Genomic DNA, 23,951 nt, shown 5'->3' on the forward strand with positions numbered 1-23,951 from the left:
AACCTTGTACATAGAACCCGAATCTTGAACCTCTTAACTGTTAGAATGATTAGTTAGCCGGTTCAAGCTCTGTTTCTACCAGTTTTAAGGTTTCGAGTGTAAAAGGTTGAAGAAAGTTGGAAATCATTCATAAAAATGTTAAGATTCTTACAAATCTTAGTTTGTTTATGTGGAAACCGGTTAGATCTAAGCTATTCATGGTTGAGTGAGGCCAAAGTTTGGTGTTCTTCAAGAACACCATGATGACATCACCCAAGAACACTTAGATCTTGGTGATTTCACGGTTAGAAATCGAGTTTTGAAAGATAGAAAGGTGTAGAATCATGTAGTGATCAAAATCGTACAAGAATTAGAGTGAAAACTTACCGGAGTTGGGAGAAATCTGAGAAAAGGTGAAGAAGAAGGCTGGTTCGATCAGAGCTTTCCAAAAATAGAAAGTGTGACAATGACAGCCCTATTTATAGGCTCCAAAAGAGGAAAGTGGCAGCCGATCGGCCAGAAGCTCCGATCGAATGGGCTGCTCGATCAGCTAGGAAGATGCTAGCCGATCGGCTGGCCTGTTCGATCAGGATGCCTCCTGTTCGATCCGCGACCCACTTTGAGTATTTCGCGACGATTTTCGATGTTTCGATTTCGATGGACGATGATACGAATACGATGGAGTTCCTAGTCAAATTACTTTCAGTCCCAATCACTATATCTACATACAAGCATCTACATTTCACGTTTTTGTTGTCAGTTTCGATTGAGTTCGATTGCTTTTCGAGTTTCGATTCGATTTTCGATTGATTCGCTTGAGTGCCACACCAAACATATAAGTAAAGATGCACAAGTAACACATAAGGCACACACACGTATAACAATACCAGAGTTCACATAATTCGAGTCTCGAGTTTGATTGATGAATCAATTAACTTGATTATTGGTTGATTAACTTTATCGCATTGTTACTTCCTACTATTCACAGTCGTAAGCCGGTCGCATTGATTAAACATTCGATCATTTCATTTAGACCACACTTACTCCACATAATACAAAAAGTAAAAAGAAACATTAACAGCCAAAGAAGTCAAAGTTGACTTGGACTTTGACTTTGACTTTGACATTCGAAAACACGGGGTGTTACACTCGATTCTTTTCAAATATTGACTTATGCTCAGGTATCATCAACTGAAGGTACAGGAAGAAGACATTCCTAAAACTGCTTTCAGAATTAGATATGGTCACTATGAATTTACAGTCATGTCATTCGGTTTGACAAATGCTCCAGCTGCATTTATGTATATGATGAACAGGATATGTAAACCATATCTGGATAATTTTGTGATTGTTTTCATAGGAGATATACTTATTTATTCCAAGAGTAAGGAAGAGCATGCCGAGCATTTACAGGTACTTCTGACATTGTTGAGAAAGGAAAAGCTTTATGCTAAATTCTCAAAAGTGAATTCTGGTTGCAAGAGGTACAATTTCTTGGACATTTAATTAATCATGAAGGAATTCATGTGGATCCACAAAGATCGATGCTATTACCAAATGGAAAGTCCCTAATTCACCAACAGAAGTAAAAACCTTTCTTGGATTGGTAGGATACTATAGACGTTTTATTCAAGATTTTTCTAGAATAGTCATTCCATTAACCAAGCTAACCTGCAAATTAGTTAAGTTTGAATGGGGACCAAAACAGGAGGAAACGTTCAAGATTTTGAAGCAAAGACTCATTCATGCACTAATACTTGCCCTACCAGTAGGAATTGAAGATTTCATAGTATACCGTGATACTTCAAAATTAGGATTTGGATGTGTGCTAATGCAACATCAAAAGGTGATTGCTTATGCCTCTAGACAACTAAAGAAGCTTGAAGAAAATTATACAACGCATGATCTGGACTTAGGAGCGATAATTTTTGCCCTCAAGATTTGGAGACATTATCTTTACGGTAGTAAGTTTACTATCTTCTCAGATCATAAAAGCTTAAATTTGTAACTTATTTTCAAAATATATATTTAAAAAAAATAATTTAGAGTGTAGGATAAATTATGAGTTGTGTAGGATAAATTTCGGATTGTGGAGAAAATAAATTCAGAATGTATATGATAACTTTTGATGTGTGTAGGCAAAAAAATTTAGTGTGAATGATGATAGCATTTATGACTCAATAATTAGTCAAATAAATAATAAATAAGATGAGAGAAAAACTATTTAATGTTTTACATTTGTACCCTTTATTTTTTTATTCCCAATTAAAATTTCTTCTCAAATAAACATACCTAGGTCAAATGCCTTTTGTCTAATTTTTTCGTTAATTTATTATTATAATTTTTAATCATTTTTTAATTGTTACAAATAATTTCCGCTATACTTTTCTTTACGATACTTAATAAAAATTTATGCATTCCTTTTTGACATGTTTATTTCTTTTAATGTCTATTTAAGATCGACTTGTGAATAGTAATCTATATGTAATCAAAGCACAAACGTACATTTCATCAAAACTACCTCACACTTTAGTTTTTGATATATGTGATGTATATTTTCTTCATATTAATAATATGATATAATGGGTTATAAAGTTCGTATAAACCGTTGCGACGTACTTGCTTTTTTCTACGTTTCGATAAGAGTTTCATTCAAAATTGAACGGGTCAAATATAATGTTTATTTTGTTTTAATTTTTGTTAATTATCGTAACGAACCGCATGTTTGAACAATATCGATACCAGTATTCATTTTTATGGTTGTGTCGACGTCCCGGTGTATATTCCATTGAAAACAAAGTTGTATTTACACTTCTATTCATTTTTATCTCTTTCGGTTGCTATTACAAGTGTCTATTTCGTACCGGTATCTTAACGTACTGAACCAATGCCGACCAAAAACCCGCCGCGAAGCGCGAGAATCACACTAGTTTCTTACAATTTAAATTGGCCCCTCAAACAATAAAAGAAAATATGAAAGAAAGGAACAATGTTCCATACTTTTGGAATCCCTGTTTCTCATTCTATACGCCATTCTTTGGGTTTGCCATTTCATTACCATTTATTAATCTTTGCTTTTGCCATATTCTATTATCATTCTTTGTACATATATTGAGTGCCGTTTACATAATGTGTGTTTTAATCACACCAATTATATTGCCCTCGTTGATATCCCCCTAATCACCATGTCTTATCAAGTTATTAGCAATTGCATTGGCTGGCTTTTAAAGGTACTTTATGAATTCACGCATCAATTTTTGGATCCAAATGGGTTAACTAAATATCAAAAAATTGTGTCCTTGCATTATGTATTTGTGAATCATTTCGATTTAAAGTTTCAATATTCCCACTTATATCCTTTTCAGTATCATGAATGCCTCTACTTTTATGATTTATCTACTTGATAACCAAGAGCTTAAAAGTAGTTTCTTTGATTCCTAATACATAAAGCAAGTAGTTTCTTTGATTTCTAATACATGAAGCAGTTATGTATCTGTTGTTTTAACTGTAATACATAAATCAGTTATGTAACTACATAATCGTCGATGTTTATCTCTCACACAATATCTTTTTAACACTGTATGCAAGCGTTTATGTGATACCATCTTTTCTACTTGAAAAAATTGGCCGTGCGCTCGTTTATATAGACACTGTCTGCAAGCGTTTATGTGATTACCATCTTTTCTACTTAAAACAATTGGTCGTACGCTCGTTTATACAATGATGGGTTCAAATAAAAATTGCATAAAATTTAGGAACCATTAGGTATTCACTAATTGAAACACCATAAATCTAGTTACTCAACAAACATTATATTTACGTATAAATAAATGTATTCACCGCTAATTAGTATAAAATATCTCTTGCAAATGAAAATTTATTTAAATATACAACAAATGTAAATGTAAATGTCGATGCCGACATTGACTCTTCAACAAATAGTAACTTAATTTTTTTGAAGTATATGTAATTACCGTTCACAATATTTTGTTTTCCTTTTATAACTTTAAGTTATCAAGATACAATTTCTTTTAAAGTTTCGGGTATGCCATTGTAACATGTTTATTTTTTATCTACGTCTGATTTTACTAAAAAACGAGTTGTGAATAACAATGTACAAGTAATCGAAGCTTAAACGTAGTTGTGGTCAAAGCTACCCTACGATTTAGTTTATATATATATACAAGGCCGGCCCTGGGGGTGGGCGGGGAGGACCACCGGCCAGGGCCCGATATTTCGAGGGGCACGTTTTTTTATGAAAAAACCCAATATGTATATGTAAACTATTTTTTAATAGGGTACACCCATACAAACACCAACATAGGCTTATGGTTTAGACTAGTTATTAACCCCTTTGGCATTAGGTTTAAACCTTTAGTGAGCCCAATACCCAATTTCGTTAAGGCCTAAGGACACATATTTTCAAGCTCGAAAAGGGTACACGAATTCTTAGGGCCGACCCTATATATATATATATATATATATATATATATATATATATATATATATATATATATATATATATATATATAATAAACCTGTTTACCCTTTTTATCATTCTAATAATATAATATCATGTCATAAAAATGTTTTGTTCAAAAGGCGAACGGGTCAAACATAAGTGATTTTTTTCTTAACTGTGACGAATGGAACCGATATCATCCGAAAAACATTGCTACTGATATTCGTTTTTATAGTTTATCGATGTTTCGGTATAAATTTTGTTGAATATGGAGTTGCATTAGCAATAATATATTCCTTGGTATCGTAAGTTGATTCAAGTGGGTATTGTGGCGAACTTAAATAATAGTGTCCGACTGTCCGTACAACATCGGTACCGGTATCAATATTCGTTTTTATGGTTTTTGTTCAATGTAAAATCCGTATTGATTACTATACTGTAGAGATAATGTAATGAATCGAACTGATACTGTTAGTTATCAGTGAGTTTTTAAGCAATTAATTAAAAAGGGTAGGAGGCAAAATTACATACGGTCCAATCGTTTCACTTATCTACTGAGAGACAGAGAGAAATAAAAGGAGAAAGAAACGGAAGAAGCCTTCAACTTTTATTATTTGGAACCCCCCTCTAAAATGCTGGCAAAAATTTTCCAAACATACAACAAAACTAACTCTAGAAAGTTTCCTTTGCAGTTCTTGATGCTCACTTCATCGTCATCCTTCAAGAGACTCAATTCTCTGGTACAATCTCATTGCTTCCGTAGATATACATTACACAAAATGTCGAAAATTTTCATGGGCATTTCTTGAATCACAAGACAAAATAACTTTTCATTTCGTTTTATACAAGTAATCTAGATTGAATGGGCGTTAATCATTTTTTTAATAATAAATATTCTGTTGGGTGTGTTTTTATCTTTAATAAATAAATATTAAAGATAAATTGCACTCCCTTTTATTGTTTTTAGATTTGGCCGGAGTTCACTTTCTATACAGTTAAGCTTGGGTAAAAGAAATTAAAACAAATAATTTCTGGGTTTATTTATGTGACACAAGATCATAAAGTTGTCATATTTTATATTTTATGTTAGTATATTCACTTTGTTTGTTATCTGGTCACTAGGATGATCTTATTATATAAACTGACTTTTATGGTAAGGGGGTGTAGTTTTCATAACATAACGATGACATAAGTGGTAGTGTTTTTGTTATTGTTGAGGTTGTCTGATATTGTAGAGACAGTTGTTAGGTGCTTTGGGGGATAGAGGGCAGAGGAAGAGTAATCTGTCAGTGATGGCAGAAGGTAATGTAGATGATACTAACACTACCAATGATGATGATGATGATGATGATCAACCTTTTACTCCTTGGGCTGTCTCTGTTGCCAGGTCACCTTAATTTAGTTAGTTATCTTTTCCATATCATAAAAAGAACAACTTTTGCTAAATTATGAGTATCATTTTTGTGTGTTCAGTGGGCACACTTTGTTGCGCAGCCCGCAACATAACAAAGGACTTGCTTTTACCGACAAAGAAAGAGATTCTCATTTCTTGCGTGGCCTTTTGCCTCCAGCGGTATTAACTCAAGAGCTTCAGGTAACTCCAACTTCCTTTTCTTTCTTGACTGACTGACTGACTGACTACTTTATTAGAACTCCACCGTGAAGTTAAGCCAGCTTTGGATACGGTTCGGTTCAGTTCAGACAACAAGAATGTGTTGCCACTAATTATATAACAAAACACCCTCTGATTTTGTTGATAGGCAAAAAGAAGTTTGAACATACTCCGCCAATACCAAGTTCCATTGCATAGATACATAGCCATGATGGATCTTCAGGAGACGAATGAAAAACTATTTTACAAGCTTCTCATTGATAACGTTGAGGAACTGCTTCCAGTAGTTTACACCCCAGTAGTTGGTGAAGCTTGCCAGAAGTATGGCAGCATTTTCCGCCGTCCGCAGGGACTTTACATCAGTTTAAAAGACAAGTATGTATCTGTCTGTCTGTCCGTCTACCTAATTCTTTTCTTTTCGTGTTGCGTCTGTCATCCTTCCATGAAATTATCAATCAGGGGAAAGATTCTTGAGGTGCTGAAGAATTGGCCAGAGAAGAACATCCAAGTTATTGTTGTAACCGATGGTGAACGTATACTGGGGCTAGGCGACCTTGGCTGCCAGGTGCTTTAGGAAATGCACTTTGCATATATTTCTGTTTTCTTTTTTACTCTCTAATCTTAATGAATGTAAAATGCACAGGGGATGGGAATACCAGTTGGAAAACTTTCCCTGTATACAGCACTTGGGGGTGTTCGTCCTTCAGTTGTAAGTCTTCTCTTTAGTTTCAAGTCACGCTAGTTATTTTAAATGCATTCAAAGAATGGGTGTTCACTTGCAGTGCTTGCCCGTAACCATTGATGTCGGCACCAAAAATGAGACATTGTTGAACGATGAGTTCTACACTGGTCTCAAACAGAAAAGAGCAACCGGAGAGGAATATGACGAGCTGTTAGACGAGTTCATGAGTGCAGTCAAGAAGAACTATGGAGAAAAAGTCCTCATTCAGGTCCTTTTACCTGTTTCTTGTCTTGAAACTTACTTTTGGTTTAACTAATCTGTCTAAACATGAATCTGTTTTGTCTCTCCAGTTTGAAGATTTTGCCAACCACAATGCTTTTGATTTGCTGATCAAATACCGAACAAGTCATCTTGTTTTTAATGATGATATTCAGGTACCCCATTCGTAAGTAAATGGATCGAATTCTCACCTGAATTTGACATGGTTGCCCCTCTTTCAATGTTATGAAGGGTACGGCATGTGTTGTATTGGGAGGTTTGCTTTCGGCTTTGAAACTAATTGGGGGGACTCTTTCCGATCATACATTCCTATTTCTAGGTGCCGGAGAGGTCAGCATCAAATATTTCCTTAACCAATTTCTCTCTTTCTATATAAAATGTGTACACAAATTCAGCTTCTTTTGTTGTAAAGGCCGGTACTGGAATAGCAGAGCTTATTTCACTTGAGATATTGAAGAAGGTAATTACTCCATGATTCTTGGTCTTGCTATTTTTTTTAGTGTGGAAAATTTGGAATAAATATGACACATTTCTGCTAAACTAACAACCGTGTCACATTTCTGAAAACTGATTTTTATGAATAAAAAACTAGAGGTGCCAAAATGGACATGCTGAGTGGGTTGAGCAGGCTTTCAAAACGGTCCAGATTGAATTGAACATTTTTTGTCCAAAATTTTGCTATTAGTAATAGGATGTCAAATAGGGTTACAAAGATTATACTATTACATTACAGTAATAATGTAATTTTTTTTTTTTAGTTAGATGATCTTAGCCTTATAATATGTTATTTGCAGACAAAGTTGACAGTGGAAGATTCTCGAAAGAAAATTTGGCTTGTTGACTCCAAGGTATGCAAAATATTAAAGGTTGCAAAATGGGCAGATGAAAATTGGTACTTTTTTTTGCTACCATTTGAAATGATCGGATCGGCTCAATTGTCCAAATTTTTAGATGCTTTATAAATTATTATTATGGTGCCAAGTGCCAACAATAATTTTATCTTTTGAATACAATAGTTTAAGGTGTTGTATGCATTATAAGATAAACTTAATGCAGGGACTGGTCGTGAGCTCGCGTAAAGATTCCCTTCAACAGTTTAAGCAACCATGGGCTCATGATCATGAACCGGTTACAGGACTCTTGGAAGCTGTAAAGGTATATGAGTATATCTTCATATAACATTTTTCTTTTCGTTTTTGGCCGCAATACCACTCCTTATGAAACGCTAATAAAAGGTTGTTTACGTTAACACAGGCAATCAAACCAACAATATTAATAGGAACATCGGGAGTCGGGAAACAGTTTACAAAAGAAGTTATCGAGGCAATGTCATCTATCAATGCGGTTAGTTATCTCTTTCTATCTCGCTTTGACACAATTAAGATTTTGTACATGTGACCTCGTAATTACGACAGGGTTGATTATGTTTTATCTCTAGTGGGTCACACGGGTATAATGGGAAAGAAAAACCCGGAATGAAACGGGCCGAACATGTCTCAAACGAGTTAAAAGTCATCGAAAGTGCATTTGTAGACCACAAAATCATTTTATTCATAAGCTTACATTATTATTGAGATAATTTAATCTTTTAATCATCTTTGACATACTGGTTAGTTAAGGAAAAAACACTAAACAATACGTTTTCGTACCTAAAAGTTACATGTTTTGACACATTACCCACCGGCCCATTTTACTTACATGTAGACATTTTACATAATATTCACAAGATTTAATATGATGGGTTGGCATGTAGAAACCTCTCATAATGGCGCTCTCTAATCCAACGTCACAATCTGAGTGTACTGCTGAAGAAGCTTATACATGGAGCAATGTAAGTTACACACCGTTCTCCATTCTTCGTCACGTGCAAACATCATGTATACGAACTGTTGTATGAAAAGTCCCTAGCAACTAGGATGTGAATACTTTCAGGAAATGACTAAAATATATGTAGGGTCATGCAATCTTTGCTAGTGGAAGCCCATTTGACCCGGTCATATATGATGGCAAAGAGTTCGTGCCTGGACAGGTTTAGCCTTTACTCGAGAAATGACTTAAATAATTTCACATAGTGGTGCTCATTTTTCCTGTTTCAAATGTAGGCAAACAATGCTTACATATTTCCTGGATTTGGTTTAGGATTGATCATGTGTGGTGCGATCCGAGTGCATGATGAGTTTCTTTTGGCAGCAGGTAAAGGCAAAATTACAGTTCATAATCCACATGACGTTACTTACATGCAGCTTTATTTCACTTTATGGGTCCCATCTCCACTTAGGTAGGACGCGTAAAACTAAAAAAGACACGTCACTAAAAATAATACCTACCTTACATCTCTAGTTTTATACTGGTGGGGTGGGGTTTAAAATTCTTTTTTCTTCAACAAACAAACATCCACGATTATCAAACAAGGCCGGTGGAAATGAAATAAAAAGCAATGAGTCTTTACGGGTCAAATGGGTAAATGCAAAAAACTAATCAGGATGAGCAGTAGGTCATAACAGTTTAGAGTATGCTAGCCAACCTGACCCAACTCATTTCAGTTTTGACCCATTATCCAACCTGTTAGTTATGTATGTAATAGTCTTTATTGACTGTTACATTATTCAAACATATAGCTGAAGCTTTAGCATCACAAGTGACCGAAGAAGACTACGCCAAGGGTATTATCTATCCTCGGTTTAAGAATATTAGAAAGATTTCAGCGACTATTGCGGCCAAGGTGGCTTCAAGAGCATATGAATATGGTAAGTGTTATAAAATCTTAAAATCATTTTGTGTTGTGAAGTTCTCACTCATAACATTCATTGTGTTTTTAGGTTTGGCATCTCACCTCCCCCGTCCCAGCGATCTAGTTAAATTCGCGGAGAGTTGCATGTACTCTCCGAAATACCGCAACTATCGTTAATTCTTTAGTTTAAATGTGTTTGACTAGTAGTGGTTTTTATTACTTTAAAGGTTATACGTTGTGTGATTCAAGTATTGTATTACATTGATTGTACAAAGTCTTGTATTGATTACTTAATTTTATGCTCAAAAACAATCATATAAACCTGTAGTTTTATGTGATAACCTGTAGGTTTTATGTGATCTTAGAGCATTAGAGCCTCTATATCCTTGCTTTCTATGTAATACAAAAGGGAAAAAACAGAGAGGAAACGACTAAAAATAGAAAATATATCTATATTATATACAATGCATGAGAGAAAGACCATTTTAACATACCCAAAAGTTAAAGAAACTAGTTGATTTTACGCCCGCACGTTGCGGCGGGGATCTAATGTCTGCAAAACGCGTGTCGGCAACGGCAAGTAGATACAAATATCAAAACATAAATAAAAATGACGTGGTAATGATAGTCACTTCGTCATAAAAAAACGATTTTAAATAATCTAATATATAATAATAGGACCCACACGTCCTACATGTTGGAAATTCGGTTGTTTTCAGTTTGCTAACACGTTAAAAATTTGGATGAGCTCGGTAGCGGTAACGGCACCGAAAGTACCGATCCGGAAAATCATCGAAATTAGATACTGGCACCGAAAATGCTCGTACCATACGGTATGATATTTGAAGGTAAAAATCAATAAATACAGGTATGGTTGTTTTGGTAAAAAATTATCGAAACAATTAAGTGATCAAATTAGTTTGTGAGGTAGTGTGCTAGTAGTAATGCTTGTGAAAAATAAGTTGGTTTGTTAGTTTGCAAAAACAGTTTCAGGATATAGTCTCAGGATATGAAACTATATCAACAATCAAACAATGAGCTGAAAAAGAAAAAAATGGACACAGGATATACGAGGAAAGCCCTTGATTAATATAGATCTCCGGCATAAAACCCCGGGAGCTGACAATCGCCGGCTGCCTTGTTCTTCTTATTACTTCAATGTTCAGGATACAGTGCAGGATAAGGCTCAGATTGATGCTAAGTGGTACAACGATTACAGGTGTTGAGTGTTAGTGCGTAATAGCAAGAAAAAGAAGTGTGAGTTCGAGAGCAGAGAGTGTGAAGTGTGTGTTCCTACGATCTGGCCTTCTATTTATAGTTACAAGTATTAAACAAACTCTCCTATAAACTAGGGATACTAGGAATATTCCCTTTTGAACGTTAGAGACATATTCTCCCGTCTTCAATGTCCATTTTCCAACTGATTAGAGCGAGTCTTCAGGAGAATGAGTCCACATGAACGTTATGAGCCTGCAGCCATGACCTGCACGTGAATAATTAGTAACTGCCAGGATACTGCATTAGGATGTTATCAATATCCTGATCCGGTATCCTGATCATAATCAGAAATAATAAAGTCAGTATATAATTCCAGGATATGGGTTCAGAAAACCACCCATAACAATTGTCCCCAAAATATATCGGTTAGAATTCCCAAATTCAAACGGATATATTTTAAACTCTACGCGTCGATCGAGGCAATTAAAACGATAGGACGGTTGATGTGACAATGTGCAATTCCCCAAGCGAAAATCACTCAACACCCCCTATCTTTGGCCTATATCTTCTCAACTTCTTTTCATACTCATCACCATAATCCGAGAACATTCAGGTATTTTCTCTCAATTTTCTTCTCTATTTTTCTCTGTAACACCCCATTGTTCCCTTATGGCTAGTCGAACACGATCACACACGGCCGACTCTATTCCAACCTTTGAAGATCAGCACCTTCTCAAAGAACCTAAAAAAGAAGTATGTTCCTTCGATAATGCTGATATCGCCGCTTTAAAAGCCTCTAGTGCCTTTCCCGCCGGAGCGATCATACGACCGTTCGACCAGAACATCTGATCGGACGTGTCTTCCGATACAAGTACTGGTGGCCGGGCATGAAGAAAGATATCGCTCTCTATGTTTCAAGATGCCTGACTTGCTCGAAAGTCAAGGCCGAGCACCAAAGACCCTCTGGCTTACTCGTCCAACCCAAGATTCCCATGTGGAAATGGGAGAGTATAGCCATGGACTTCATAACGAAACTCCCGCGTACCATCTCAGATCACGATAGCATCTGGGTTGTTGTTGACCGTTTGACTAAATCTGCTCATTTTCTGCCAATTCGAGAAGACTACAAGGTAGAAAAATTAGCCCGAATCTACACCAACGAGATCATTTGACGACATGGGACGCCTCGCGACATCATCTCTGACCGCGATGGTCGGTTTACCTCGCGTCTTTGGGAAACGTTTCAATCTGCTCTCGGTATTACGCTTAATCTAAGTACTGCAATTCATCCCCAAACCGACGGTCAGATTGAAAGAACGATTCGTACCCTTGAAGACATGCTCCGTTCGTGTGTCATAGATTTCGGTGGTAATTGGGACGCATACTTACCTTTATTCGAATTCTCGTACAACAACAGTTATCATTCTAGTATACAAATGGCACCATTTGAGGCATTGTACGGAAGAAAATGTCGATCGCCAATTGTGTGGCATGAGATCGGAGATGCGCAGCTAACCGGTCCTGAGCTACTGCAAGAAGCGACTGACAAAATCCTCCAAATTCGAGACAACCTGCTGAAAGCTCGGAGTCGTCAGAAAAGTTACGCCGATAGACGACGCAAGCCCCGTGAATATGACGTTGGTGAGCATGTACTCCTAAAGGTGTCACATTGGAAGGGTGTGGTCAGATTCGGAAAGAGAGGAAAGCTCGTGCCTTGATATGTTGGACCCTTTAAGATTCTGGAAAAGGATAGGAAAAGTGGCCTACATACTCGAACTACCAGAGGAACTTAACAACGTTCACCCGACTTTCCATGTATCGAACCTCAGAAAGTGCCTGGCTGAGCATGATTTACAAGTTCCTTTAGAGGATCTTCAAGTAAACGAAACACTACACTTCATGGAGAAGCCTGTCGAAATCATGGACCGAGAAACCAAACAGCTTAGGCGCTCACGCATACCCATTGTGAAGGCCCGACGGGAAGGCAAACGAGGCGCAGAGTTCACCTGGGAACTCGAAAGCGACATGAAGGCGAAGTACCCGCAGTTGTTTGTTACAGCTAAACCCTAATTTCGGGACCCTTAAGTAGGGGAGGCTGTAACACCCCGTGTTTCGAAAGTCAAAGTCAAAGTCAAGATTGAAATCAAAGGAAGAAAAGATTGCTAATTGCGATCTGTCACTCCTTGCTCAACTCCTGTTCTGACTTCTTTGACTTGTAGATAATCTACTTATTTTGTCTCATTAGTTGTATTATGAGGAGTACTTGTTAATAATCGGGATTTATCGCTATTTACCGCTTGGTTTAATCGCTTTATCGCTTATCGCATCGCAATCGCATTCGCGCTTTGAATTATAGATTCTGAATATTGTTTTACGTGTGTGTGTTACTTGCGCATGTTTACTTATGTTTTGTGGTGATTAATCAAAACGCAATCGAAACTCTATCGCAACTGCTAAACGCAAGTTAATTATAGTGATTTTATGTTAGATATAGTAGTTGGGATTAATTGTATAACTAATGGGTGATTCTATCGCACCGCTCATTCGAAATGCATCACAAAACCCAACGCACGAAACGAAACGCGAAACTCGAATCGTCGGAGCCACTCGACCGATTACCACCCGATTGGATAGTTATCCGATCGGTGATCCACTCGATCCCTTGCACTTTCCTTTTTGGGAAACCCTATAAATACCCTCACTTATCACATCACTTGATGTGACAGCTCCCACTCGATCCAGCCGCACTCAAGCTCTTCTTTCTCTCGATTTCACGCGAATCTTGTAAGTTTTCAACCTAAATCTTGTACTTCTATGATCTACACGCACTCCTTCACCTTTCTATCTTTTGAATCTTAACTTTTAACCGTGAAATCAGCGGATTTGAGGTGTTCTAGGGTGATGTCATCATGGAGTTCTTATGAACTTCATGTTTTGGCTTCAATCCACCAAGAACAACTTAGATCTGGACGATTTCCACATGAATAAACAAAGATCTTGCATAGATCTGAACATGTTCATGGTGAAAAGGATTGAAAGATGGTTTTCTAACTTTCTTTCAACTCTTTTACACTCAATGCACTCAAAACCGATAGAATCGGAGCTCGTTATGATCTTCTACTCCTTCTTAGTGATGTATCGGCTCGAGATCTGAACCCTATCAAAGAGACTACCGATTCCGGGTTAAATATAAATGACCGTCTCGAACAGTTGGCTAAATCGGACTAGGGTGATTCCTGTCCGGTCGAGTCACTTGGGTCAAGATGGGGTTTCTGTTGTTTAGCACGGTATCACACTGTCTCGATCAAAACTACAAAACTTTCAAAAACAAACAAGTGTCAAGACGATCAGGTAGTTGGGATAGATTGCCGTCCGATCGGATTACCGTTCGATCGAACAGCCACCCGATCGGACTGCACTTGGTTCCAACACTTAACAATTTTCAACATGTTCAATGTTCATCAGTAACCAACGGATTGCCACCCGATCGGATTGCCATCCGATCGAGTGACAACCCTGCTGTGAACTTGTTCACACTAAGTGTCCTACCAATCGGATATTTCCCGATCGAGCCGCCGTTCGATCGATCGACCTGAAGGGTAGAGATACTTCTCTGTTTTCAAAATGCTACAACGAAAACTTCAAAGGACAAACCATCATACACAAACACATCCTTACCAAATGAGGTGACAACCCAATCGAATGGTCACCCGATTGGATGACCATCCGAACGATCGACCGGCCATCCGATCGGATTGCCATCCGATCGGATTACCATCCGACACTTGGTATATTGCATCATTCTATGCGCCGCTTATCGTTTATGCTCTCTTTAACTGTTCAGGCTAATCTCTCTCAGCGTTCCCTTCAATCCAAGGCTGTGTTTATTTATTAAACACAATCTGTGAGTATACTCGAACCCTTTTTGCTTTATGCACTTTTGGGGTGTTACATACATTACTTATTCTAAATCACAATCTACACACAACGCAAACACTATTTATATGCTAATCGTTCTCGCATGTTATGTGTTATTCGATGAATGCTTGTATGTTATGTTAACACAGTGATTGTTGCCTGACACCTTAGCAACGATAGTACTGTAGTTTGGACTCAGCACCTGTCGTGGACAGGGGTTGCTAAGGGCTTTACTTCATGTGTCCCAGTGGGGATATGTGTTGCTCATTCTACAACTCGCAGTCACGTCTGTGCATATTTCTCTGTTGATAACCTACTTGCCTTCACTTTGTACATGTTACATGTTGATTATTGCTAAACTATTTCGAACTCTATTACTATTATCAAACTTATATGCTCACCTTTACATTATGTGTATTGACCCATATTTTAACGTATGTGACAGGTGGTTAGGATTATATCTGCTAGGATGCTTGCAATGTGGAATCAAGTTAGGAAGAGTCCAGAAACAAACAAACAATTTATCTATATTTGAGTTGTAGAAACAAAATTATTTGTCTTTGATTTGTCTGTAATAACTATGCTACTTGTTATGTCATGGTATGGGACTGATGCTTAAATAATTGGTAAACGTAGTTGTTATGGAAACTCCTGGACAATCTGTTTCGCTCAGTGCCGTGCCCCGATGTTTCCGTCATCGGTTGGGGTGTGACAGATTGGTATCAGAGCCATAACTATAGGGAATTAGGCAAGACTCGACCTAGTTCGGGTCGATGTCTTAGAAACGACCTAGTCTATAGTCTAAGTACCAACAGACCGACTTGTGCGAACCCGTTAGGGGTTCCGTACGAGCTTATTGCTATTTCTCGATCGCCTCGCACTCATGCTATACTATCACAACTGCCTTTCCTAAGGCAGCCGCACTGCACTGTTTTCAAAAATGGACGAGTGATTAGATCGAGATTAGGTGTGAAAATCGCAAACTCTCGATTAAATCGCTGGTTCGACCCGCACTTTACTATAAAACACGAGAATTTGCGTTGAAACAGGAGTGAAATCCGTACCTTAACGCAGATTTTCTTCTCTATTTTATCAAAACAGGGACTAAGCTGTTAAGTCAGGGGTGAAACCCGAACCTTGATGACTTGTTCCGCCTCTATCTTTGGTTTTACAAAACTCTCACCAAAGTCTCGACGGACTCCAACGACTTGAAGTCACACTGTAACTCGAAGGATGCGTGCCATTCGCCTAGATCGAGGCGAGAGCATAGTACCGAAAGACAAAGTGTGTACCAAAAGTCCTTGTGAATAGTCAAATCACTTTGGGTAGTCGATGTCTATCTAGCCTTAGACAATCAATTTTCGATTTCAAACTCGCAATCGCCGATTTTATGTGTTTTGATTCTGAGCCCGCAACTGCTGACTCTGATATTTGCCGATTTTATGCAAGCTTTTATGTGTTTTATGTGGTCTTATCTGTTTATATGTTCCGATTTTGGTGATTTATACTCTTTCCGCTTATCGCTTCGATCGACACACACAAAAGGCAAAGCACACCTATCTCAACACGCTAACAAATCATTGTTGCTTATGGATGATTGCATGCAATGTTGCTCGCTTATGCTATAATACGCGTTGTGTACTCGCAATCGCTAATCTCGACTGCGTGCGACCTTGAATGATAGGTTTCTGTATTTTGACTGCTTCCATGTGCTTCTATGTGCTCTAGGTGCCTCACATGCCTATGTGTTTATGTGTTATGTGATTTTGTGATTATGTGCTTGTATGGTAGACGTGTTCCTGTGCTTTATGTGAGGTATCTTTTGGTGTTTCGCTAGACTATGATAGGCTTAATCGAAATAGCGTTTTGAATCCTATGGCGCTGTCTATTGCAGACAATGTCGTCATTTGGACCATTTCACTCCCGCACTGCTCGCCACAACCATGATGACAAGCGCATCGCCGCCATCATCTCGAAGCAGATGGCAAAAGTCATTCCCCAGATTTTTAGTGAGCTGAATGAAAATGCTAGCAAGTCGTCTGAAGAATCCCGAACTGATGCTCCTAAAGCTGCTTTCAACTTCAAGCAGTTCAAAGCCTACGACCCGAAGGAATTTACTGGCGAAGATGGCCCTACGGCTATGTTTCAATGGTTTGATTCCATCGAAGTCACCCTACGCCAGAGTGGTTTTCCTGACAATCTCCGTACTCTGAACGCTACTGGCGTCTTCCAGTCCCGCGCCTTAGACTGGTGGACGGCCGAGAGAAACAAACGCGGAAATGACGCAGCTTACGAGCTGACGTGGGATGAGTTGAAGGACATTATGATGCAAGAGTTCTGCCCTCCCCACGAACGCCAAAAGCTGGAGGACGAATTCTGGCATATCAAGCAGAAAGATGGAGACAACGCCGGTTTGACTGCTCGCTTCAAGCAGTTGAGTATAATCTGTCCGGATCAAGTTAAGACGCCCGAGATCACCATCAAGAAATACATCCGTGCTCTGCCGGATTGTGTTGCTGATTTCGTCCAAGCTGCCAAGACAACGACCATCGAGGAGACCTTTCTACTTGCCGCTGAAATCAACGATAAGCGAGTCAAGGCTGGTATTTGGGACAAAGCCTCGAAGAATCTGCATCAAGCTACAACTGCCGTCACCGCTGAAACTGCCGCTGCTCCTCAATCATCAAAGTCCTCTCGTCGTAAGAGGAAGAGCAACAACAAAAACTGTGCTATCACCACCGCTGCCCCGCTTCAAGCCGTACCGGCTTAGCAGCAACCTCAACACCGACAAACTGTAGCACTAGTTACATATGCACCGCCGGCAAAGCGTGCATATACTGGACCTCACCCTGCTTGCCCAACATGTACTTATCATCATCCGATGGGTATTGTTTGCAGATACTGCGCACACTGCAACCTGTACGGCCACTTCACCGCAAACTGCCATACTGATCCTCGTCAGACTACAGCTCCAGCTCCTGCTCAGCAAGCTCTTCTTACCGCCCCTCAGGGTCAACAACAACCAGCTCCTGCAATCGCTGCTCATGCTCTAGCTTGTTTCGCGTGTGGTGATCCCAACCACTTCGCGAACATGTGTCCCAACAGGGTAGTTAAACAAGAGCCATGGCAGCAGCAGCCCCAGCAGCAACAACAACAACAACAACAACAACAACAACAAGCAGCACGCGGACGAACTTTCAACATCAACGTCCGTCAAGCTCAAGCCGACAACAATGTGGTCAATGGTACGTTCCTTGTGAATGGTATATATGCTTCGTGTTTGTTTGATACTGGAGCCGATAACTGTTTTGTGTCGTTAGAATTCAAAAAGCTCCTTAACCGTAAGCGCACCTGATGCGTGTGTGGTGTGATATATTTTTAAGTATGTTTTTAGCCCTTTTTACCACATTAGTCAAGTTTTAAATTTATAAAACACGATATTTACTAACACCAAACACACATATGGGCAAGTGCACCCATCGTGAGCGTAGTATAGTATTGGTAAGATACCGAGGTCGTCCAAGGACACAAAAGCTTTTAATATCGGTTTATCCTCAACGTCTAATCAAATCAAAAGTTTAGAAAAAGGTTTTTAAACTAGAAAATAGAAACTAAAAATACTGAAAATAAAAATAAAAATAAAAATAGATAGACAAGATGAATCACTTGGATCCGACTCGCCTTTAGTGTAACCTTTGATTATTTCCGCACTTTTGCACTTTTTAAGAGATTATCTTAGTTATTGTAGTAGGCCCCTCTTTTGAAGGTGACGTTACCCTCAACCCAGTAGTTTGAGTCAGCAAGGATACAATCCTAAAGGGTTGGATTATTGAAAGATAACTAATTAAGTTATTAATGCGTAATGTGGTAGGCCCCTCTTTTGAAGGTGACGTTACCCTCGGCTAAGTAGTTTGAGTCAGCAGGGATACAATCCTAAGTAGCCGGGTTAATATATTAATAGTAGTTTACATATGAGGGGATCAAGAAATTCGGACCCCCGCCATCCAATACCAGTGGGTAATGAAGGAGATCCTACTAAGCTACACCCAGGTCCTTGCAGGATCTATACACTGAACAAGGCAAGACGCTTACCAAACCATTCCCTTAACTCCTGACCGGGTAGCCAACATATCTCCATATAGACCGTGGAGATATGAATGGTGTAAATCTTTTATTTTATATAGACAGTAAAATAACGCCAAGACACCACGGACAAATGATAAGGAAGTTTCACCTTCAACATAAGAAACTAGTTATTAAAGTCATTAATACATAACCAAATAAAAAGTGCGAAAAGATTAAAAATAAAAAGTATTACACTAAATGCTTGTCTTCACCAAGTGATGTAAGAGACTTAGGCAAACATGGCCTTTGATTGTCAAGAACTCTTACTATCAATCTTGGATCCCGAGACTACTACACACACTCTATGATGGATGATGGTGGTGGATGTGGGTTGTGATGGTTGTGGTGGGTGGGTGAAGTGTGAGAGAGGTGGTTTGCCAATGGATGATTTGCAAGTGAGCCAAGCACCCCTATTTATAGCCTTCACAGAAGCCCAGAAACGGCCCCGTGTCCATTGGGCACGGCCCCGTGTCCACCCATCTTCTCTTTCTTCATTAAATGCAGTTTGTCTGCATTAGTTGACTGATGTGCGTGTAGGGTAATATATTTTTGGTATATATTTTAAGCCCTTTTTACACTTTTTAGCCAAGTTTTAAATTTATAAAACTCGATATTTACTAACACTAAACACACATATGGGCAAGTGCACCCATCGTGGACGTAGTATAGTGTTGGTAAGATACCGAGGTCGTCCAAGGACACAAGAGCTTTTAGTACCGGTTTATCCTCAACGTCTAATCAAATCAAAATGTTAGAAAAGATTTTTAAACTAAGAAAATAAAACTAACTAAATGTTGAAAAGTAAAATAAAAATAAAAAACAGATAGACAAGATGAATCACTTGGATCCGACTCGTGTATTAGTATAACCTTTGATTATTTTCGCACTTTTGCACTTGTTTAGGAGATTATCTTAGTTATTGTAGTAGGCCCCTCTTTTGAAGGCGACGTTACCCTCAACCCAGTAGTTTGAGTCAGCAAGGATACAATCCTAAAGGGTCGGATTATTGAAAGATAATGAATTAAGTTACTAATGCAAATTATGGTAGGCCCCTCTTTTGGAGGTGACATTACCCTCGACTAAGTAGTCTGAGTCAGCAGGGATACTGTCCTAAATAGCCGGGTTAATATATTAATAGTATTTAACTTATGAGGGGGCCAAAGAGTTTGGATCCCCGCCATCCAATACCTTTGGGTATTGAAGGAGATCCTACTAAATTTGACCCAGGTCCCTTGCAGGACCTCTAAACGCTGAACAAGGGCAAGACCCTTACCAAACCGTTCCCTTAACCCCCCGACCAGGTAGCAAACATACCTCCATATAGACCGTGGAGATATGAATGGTGAAAATCTTTTATTTTATATAGACAGTAAAATAATGCCAAGACACCACGGACAAACGATAAGGAAAAGTCACCTTCAACATAAGCAACTAGTTATTAAAGTCATTAATACAAAACCAAATAAAAAGTGCAAAAGATTAAAAATAAAAAGTATTATACTAAACACTTGTCTTCACCAAGTGATGTAAGAGACTTAGGCAAACATGGCCTTGATTGTCAAGAACTCTTACGATCAATCTTGGATCCCGAGACGACTCACACACTTTATGGTGGACAATGGATGATGGTGGTGGATGATGGTGTTGTGATGGTGGTGGGTGGTGGATGAAGTGTGAGAGAGGTGGTGTGCCAAGGGATGAGTTGCAATGAAGCCAAGCACTCTTATTTATAGGCTGAACAGAGGCCTGGGCACAGCCCCGTGCCTGTCTGACACTATCTCTCCTCATTAATTGTAATTCGCAATTACAATTAATGCGCCTGCAGTACTTTGGGCATGCCCCCGTGTTCACTGGGCACGCCCCCGTGGTGAGCAATAGAAGCTTCTACAGGTTTGTCTTTTCTGCTGCTTCTTGGGCACGGCCTCATGCTCGCTGAGCACGGGGCGTGTTCAGTCTTCTGCCTTCTCTGTTTTGCTTGGAAGGATGCTGTCGAGGGGTCGGGCAATCCACTTTTGTTCCTTTTCTTGTATTTATGTTAGATTTAGCTGCCTTTTTGCTTCTTTTGTTAATTTGAGCTCATTTAATCTAGAAAATACAAAAGGAAGACAAAAACACACTTTTTCCAACATTAGTACTTAAAAAGGGTTAGTTTTATGCCTCATTTGATGTAATTTATATGTTGCATTTTGCACACATCATTGACCACGCTCCGTGTCCGCTGGGCACGGCTCCGTGTGCAGAAGCGTATCTGTACTATCAAGATTTGCTTGGATTCTGCGAATCTTTGCGTTGACCACGGCCCCGTGTCCGGTGGACACGCCCCCGTTTTGGGTGATAGAAGCTTCTACAACTTTGTCTTTTCTGCAGACACTTGGGCACGCCCCCGTGCTCATTGAGCACGGGGCATGTTCAGCCTCCTGTTCTCTTGTTTTTGCTTGGGAAGATGCTGTCGAGGGGTCGGGAATGCCACGTTTATTCCTTTTCTTGTATTATTGTTAGATTTGGCTGCATTTTTGCTTCTTTTGTTCATTTGAGCTCATTTAATCCTGAAAATACAAAAGGAAGACAAAAGCACACTTTTTCCAACATTAGTACTAAAAAGGGGTTAGTTTTATGCCTCATTTGATGTAATTTATATGTTGCATTTTACACACATCAAAGACCCCCACACTTGAATCTTTGCTTGTTCTCAAGCAAAACTCTTTATAATGTGGCTTACACTCCCAAATGGAATGGGTAGAAGAGAAGGTTTTTGGGCTTGTCATAGAGTGTCGGGATTCCAAGATCTTTATTAGGCTTTATTTTTATGTTATTTACAATCCTATTCATTATGATTTATTTAGAACATTTACATAAGAGAAATTATTTATTTGGGCATAACATGCCTCTTTAAAATTCCATTTATATACAAGTTCACATACCTCACGGGAGATCACTCAACACTCGGCCGAAGATGTATTTGTGAAACACTCGAGACCGGCATGGAACTTACTTCTACCATATGTTTGCCAAGCAATCAATCCTTCTCCTTTTTAACTATAAACCTTTGTAGATATCAAGAGGACTTTGGGGAAGGGTTAGGCTTGGGTTAAAGGTAGGTGGTTGGGTTAGTGGTTAGTAGAAAAGGGCGAAAGGCGTAAAAAGCGTCGGTTTTCGTAAAACACTTTGTTTTCGTGACTTTTTATTTAATGAAGCATCATTCAAACAAGCCTTCTTTTGATGAGCTTTGTTTGTTTATTACTAACTTCATTTTTCTTTTCTTCTCTCTCTCTCTCTCTCTCTCTCTCTATATATATATATATATATATATATATATAAATATTTTGTTTTGATAAGGAAATGCCACATGAAAAACCGAGCTTTGTTACTAAAATAAAGGGTTTAAAATGAAAAAGGGTTTTGGTGGGTAAAGGGTGTTTGTTTTGGGTTTAGAAATGAAAGGGTTTAGGCTCAAAGGGGTTAACTAGGGAGATTTTGGGTAGGTGGTAAAAAAAAGAAAAAAAAGAAAAATAATGGTGTAGAAAAAAAAAAGGGTTAGTGCTAATGCCTCCATTATTTACTTACTCGGGTTTAAGTTGGTAAGGACCGGGAATGTATCGTCGTGGAAAGTTCTAGAGTCGTAAGAAACCGAGCGGCTATTCACACAAGAAACGAAAAATGAGCATTTAGTTTAAAGATGTATATTTGTATGCTCAATAAAGGCTCAAAACTCACTTTTTGTGGGAATGGGTTTTTATGTGATCAAGTATATATAATCAAATTTTAACTAGATTTGTCATGCCTTTTCATAATTTTCTTATGTTGGTTCTTTTAATCACGACGCTATCGGTTGTAAATTTGTAAAGATAAACCTTTTTAGAACTTGTTGTTCCCAATTTAAACCAAGACAAGTAAAAAAATGAAAGATTTTTGAAAAAATTTGGGGTGTTTAGCGGTTCCAATAGAGTTTTGTGTAAGGCTTGTAGTTAGGACTTGCAAAATTCAAGGTTTTAGCATCCCCCCACACTTAAATTACACATTGTCCTCAATGTGTCTCAAAAATAAGTTTTTAGGTTGACTGAATGTATAAAAGGTGTGAAAAAGCAAAAATTTATGTTACTGGGCGTCTGGACACGGCCCCGTGGTGTCCGGGCACGGCCCCGTGTTCAGATTGCCAGTAACAGAAAACAAAATAAAGTAACAGAAGGCTGGACACGGGGGCGTGTTCAGTGAGCACGCCCCGTGTCCAGGTACCTGAACTGGGCATTTTTCTGCAGGTGGTTGAGCACGGGCCGTGTTGGCTGGGCACGACCCCGTGCTGAACTTGCTGTAATGAAGAAGAATTGTCGGGTGGCTCTATTTTTGTGCATGGGGTGTTGGTTCAAATTTCCCTTGGTATCCTTCACCATCCCGAGTGTGTTTATTCCTGAGAATTAAAACTAAACTAGAAAGTAATAAAGGTTAATCTAAACTAAAGCTAAGGATAGTTCCGCGGAATGCCTCCGTGGTGCGCCATGTTTATAAGGGTCCTTGGCTAGACCCAAAGCCACTCATATGTTGCTCAAGCGGGATGGGTTGCATCCCATGTTGCACCGTCGGAGAGAATCATCCAAACTTGAGTCTATGACTTTCATGTAGTTGACCGGGTCATCTTCAATTCTTTTCCCGACCCCAAACTTCATTTCCTTGTCCCCAACCTTTAATGTTAGTGTTCCCCCATTCATGTCTACCACTGCGTGGGCCGTTGCTAGGAATGGCCTCCCTAAGATGAGTGGTACTTCGGTGTCTTCTTCCATATCTAGTATGACAAAGTCGGTTGGGAAGACAAAGTCTTCGACTTTAACTAACAGATTTTCAGCGACACCTTGTGGGTACTTGACGGACCTATCGGCGAGTTGGATACTCATTTTCGTAGGGCTTGTTTTTCCTAATCCGAGTTGGTCAAACATTGATGCGAGCATGAGGT

The 23,951-nt window shown here is 38.8% G+C and overlaps 1 protein-coding gene across 2 annotated transcripts; it reads left to right on the forward strand.

The window, feature by feature from the left end:
- Window positions 1-3,104: 3,104 nt before the first annotated feature.
- On the forward strand, window positions 3,105-10,066 carry LOC110873671 (NADP-dependent malic enzyme). Of its 2 annotated transcripts, XM_022122663.2 has the most exons (19): window positions 3,105-3,209; window positions 5,134-5,181; window positions 5,683-5,828; window positions 5,915-6,035; window positions 6,202-6,428; window positions 6,513-6,618; window positions 6,697-6,762; window positions 6,836-7,003; window positions 7,086-7,169; window positions 7,246-7,344; window positions 7,427-7,474; window positions 7,809-7,862; window positions 8,071-8,169; window positions 8,269-8,358; window positions 8,768-8,845; window positions 8,969-9,043; window positions 9,117-9,207; window positions 9,633-9,761; window positions 9,834-10,066. In XM_022122663.2, exons 1-19 carry the CDS (start codon window positions 3,165-3,167, stop codon window positions 9,920-9,922), a joined length of 1,863 nt encoding a protein of 620 aa, XP_021978355.1. In that variant the 5' UTR covers window positions 3,105-3,164; the 3' UTR covers window positions 9,923-10,066. The 2 variants fall into 2 exon arrangements, with proteins under 2 accessions (XP_021978355.1, XP_021978354.1); XM_022122662.2 differs by lacking the exon at window positions 3,105-3,209 and having other exon boundaries at window positions 4,976-5,181.
- Window positions 10,067-23,951: the final 13,885 nt, after the last annotated feature.

The sequence above is a fragment of the Helianthus annuus genome, chromosome 8 (genome assembly GCF_002127325.2).
Source record: "Helianthus annuus cultivar XRQ/B chromosome 8, HanXRQr2.0-SUNRISE, whole genome shotgun sequence".
Classification (NCBI taxonomy): Eukaryota; Viridiplantae; Streptophyta; class Magnoliopsida; order Asterales; family Asteraceae; genus Helianthus; species Helianthus annuus.

Coding starts and splice junctions, on each gene's coding strand:
- LOC110873671 (XM_022122662.2), top strand. CDS start 5,074: ATGCTGGCAAAAATTTTCCAAACATACAACAAAACTAACTCTAGAAAG. Junction 6,429..6,512: donor TACATCAGTTTAAAAGACAA/GTATGTATCTGT, acceptor ATTATCAATCAG/GGGAAAGATTCTTGAGGTGC. Junction 8,359..8,767: donor CAATGTCATCTATCAATGCG/GTTAGTTATCTC, acceptor GTTGGCATGTAG/AAACCTCTCATAATGGCGCT.